The sequence below is a fragment of the Ambystoma mexicanum genome, chromosome 3p (assembly GCF_040938575.1).
Source record: "Ambystoma mexicanum isolate Mex_15411 chromosome 3p, UKY_AmexF1_1, whole genome shotgun sequence".
Lineage (NCBI taxonomy): Eukaryota > Metazoa > Chordata > Amphibia > Caudata > Ambystomatidae > Ambystoma > Ambystoma mexicanum.
Genome location: NC_090925.1, coordinates 45,327,908 through 45,330,855, shown reverse-complemented (window position 1 = coordinate 45,330,855; position 2,948 = coordinate 45,327,908). Strand labels below are relative to the sequence as shown.

Sequence of the window (2,948 nt, the reverse complement as noted above, 5' to 3'; positions counted from 1 at the left end):
ACCTGGAGATGTGCAAAGACCTGAAAACCTCGTTTTAGGACACCTGGCCTCATTGTAAATTGGGCGGTGCAGTCAAATGTGGCGGTAATACTGTATACTGCTGAATTACTCCCCACTATCATTGCCCAACTATGAGTTTGGCGATAAGTTGGAGGATTCTGCACCAGATATGACCTGAAGGTAAATCCACCACCTTTCCGCATAATTCTGGTGGAATTACTGCTGCAGTCATTTTGCCATAAGCCACCATGGAGTCCTATGGACTCCAATAAAATAAGGTCTAACAGTGCCACCACGCACCACTTGTAATCTAGCAGTAATACGGCCGGACCAATTGGCTTTAATGGTTTTACAGTTAAGTAGTATCTCAGCAGATTTACCACTAAGATAGCACCAGACTCATAATGAGCCCCATTGTTTAGACCTGAAATTAATTTATTATGCATTCCACGAAATCAAACTAGTACAGAAGTTTTGCCTTTAACTTTCCACATTTGTACGTCAGACTACAAAAAAGATTTAAATCACGCCGGATATCAGAAGCAGTTTTCGAAATAGTTGTTTGTTGGAAAGTAAAACACATTTTGCCCCCATTAAAGCAATAAGAGCTTTCTGAGGCCTTTTATAACTTCTGTGTTCTTGAGACTGTAAATTAAGGGGTTACACATTGGAGTGAGAGCAATGTATGACAAGGACACCATCTTATTCTCCTTCATTGAATATGTTGACGTTGGACGAATGTATGAAGAGGCAGCAGATCCATAAAATATCACTACCACTGTGAGGTGGGAGGCACACGTTAAGAAGGCCTTCTGTCTTCCTCCACTAGATTTGATTTTCAGGATGCAGGAGGCAATGTTGATGTAAGAAGTGATGATTAAAGTAAAGGACACAAGTGTTATTATAACACTCAAAACATAGGTAAGCACCTCAATTCGATGAGTGCTGCTGCAGGAAAGCTTCATCAAGGCTGCAAAATCACAGAAGAAGTGGTTGATGGTGTGGGACCCACAAAAGATGAGCTCTGATATGAATAAAATGTACAACAGTGCAAACATGAGACTAAAAGCCCAGATCCCAACAGCCAGCTGCACGCACACTTCCTTATTCATGATAGTCATGTATCGCAAGGGGTTGCAGATGGCCACATATCGATCATAAGCCATGACTGTGAGTACAAGGACTTCTGTACCCAATGTACATATAAACAAATACACCTGCATCAGGCACTCGGTTATAGACATGTGTGACCCGTCCTGGAAGAAGTGGGCCAGCATCTGAGGGAAAATGTTTGAAGTGTGACAGATGTCGATGAAGGACAGGTTTGAGAGGAAGAAATACATGGGTGTGTGGAGATGTGAATTACAGTAAATTGTTGCCATAATAAGAAAGTTTCCCGACAAAGTAATCAGATAAATCAGTAGCAATGCAACAAAAAGTAGAACTTGCAGCTGTGGAAGATCCGAGAAGCCCACAATCAGGAAGCCTTCAGCAGAGCTCTGATTTTCTCCTCCCATTTGTGCAGAGATATGAAGCTGAGACTGGGTTGAAAGATGAGCTGAAAGTAAAGGCACATATAATGTTACTATTATTGCTGGCTGCCACATTAATTCCATGCATGGGGGTGCTAGGGTGCATTCACTGGAGTTCACACGCATTATCTATTGAGAGAAACGCACAGGTGCAAATCATGTTTTCACAATTCTTTCAATGGCCGCATGACCTTCATATCTGTCTCTGAAAGTGGCAGAAACAGTGGAATCTGATTGGATGGGGCCCCAGTGTACTGACTCTCCTTGAGAGGTTTAAAGCCAGCGAAGGGATTTGGACCCTAAGGTTTACGTAAGTGAGTAGCTTGAGGTTGAACTCTGCGAAGACTGAGGCGGTAAAAGACACCAATGCATGCAATGCAGATAAACAAAGCACTCAATAATGGCAGGCCCAAATATTCAAAAAGTCAATTACAAAATTCAACAGCTCAAATCTATATCATGAAAAAAATATTTACACATATTTTTAAATTATGATGCAATCAATGATTGACTTTGTTTTACAGTTTCACAGTTCAAAAATACTTTATCCTACTCTGTATTACCTCAAGTAACGTCTAGTTATTCCCTCTGCAGAGGTAACAAGCTTTTCCGTCTAACTGATTTAAAGGACAGGCATTGAGTAGGCATTGGAGGGATATATGGCATTAATTCATTATAATTTTAAAAGCAGCCAACAAAATGGGTGCAAATGCAGATGACAGTGGTTTCAATGGAAGCAGCCAGCAAAATGGGTGCAGATGACAGTCATTTTAAAAGCAAATGGGTGCTAGTGGGGGCAGCAGATTAGGGATGCAGGTCAGCATTTTAGTGGGATGAGTCTAAATGCAGAAAAGAGATGGGAAATTATATGAAGCAGGTGAAATGCCACATGGAGTCATTATAACAGTGAATTAGGCCTGCAATGGCAAAGCAGAGTGTTTGCAAAAGGACAGTGGGTTCTATGTGTATTATACACATACACAATTATGAGAATTCCCGTCTGTGTAAAGTTGCATTAAGAAAATAACCCATACTAAGTTCCCTATTAATAATACCCAATAACTAATTAGTTCTCCTGATTAACATTACAATGCTATGTTAGTGAACACGGATGGAAATTCTGTTTTAGTGTTTTTCCATGGAAGAGGAATTAGCACTAACAATAAAAAAACACACAGAGAAGTGAATAGCTATCTTTTGTACATTGTGAAGCCTCTTTGTGTGTGCAGGAAATACGTCGATACATGCTCTCTTGAGTGATTGGTCAGTTGAAACAGGAGCATAGGAGGTTCAGATATATCAGAAAGGGAGGCAGTTTTGTGGTTATTGACAGGCAAGTTAAATAAATAGGGGTGCTGAGAAAAGGAGGGGGCTTTTTTCCTTTCTGGTGCTGCAGTCTGTAGAAGAGTTCAGCGA

General features: G+C 40.7%; 1 protein-coding gene across 1 annotated transcript; it reads right to left on the bottom strand.

Annotated features, from left to right (window-relative positions):
* Positions 1 to 593: 593 nt before the first annotated feature.
* LOC138579708 (olfactory receptor 5V1-like) lies at positions 594 to 1,517 on the bottom strand. The gene has a single exon (XM_069649946.1). It carries the CDS (start codon positions 1,515 to 1,517, stop codon positions 594 to 596), a length of 924 nt encoding a protein of 307 aa, XP_069506047.1.
* Between the last annotated feature and the right edge of the window lie 1,431 nt (positions 1,518 to 2,948).

Excerpts from the sequence above, each read along its gene's own strand:
- LOC138579708 (XM_069649946.1), bottom strand. The coding sequence starts at position 1,517 with ATGGGAGGAGAAAATCAGAGCTCTGCTGAAGGCTTCCTGATTGTGGGC.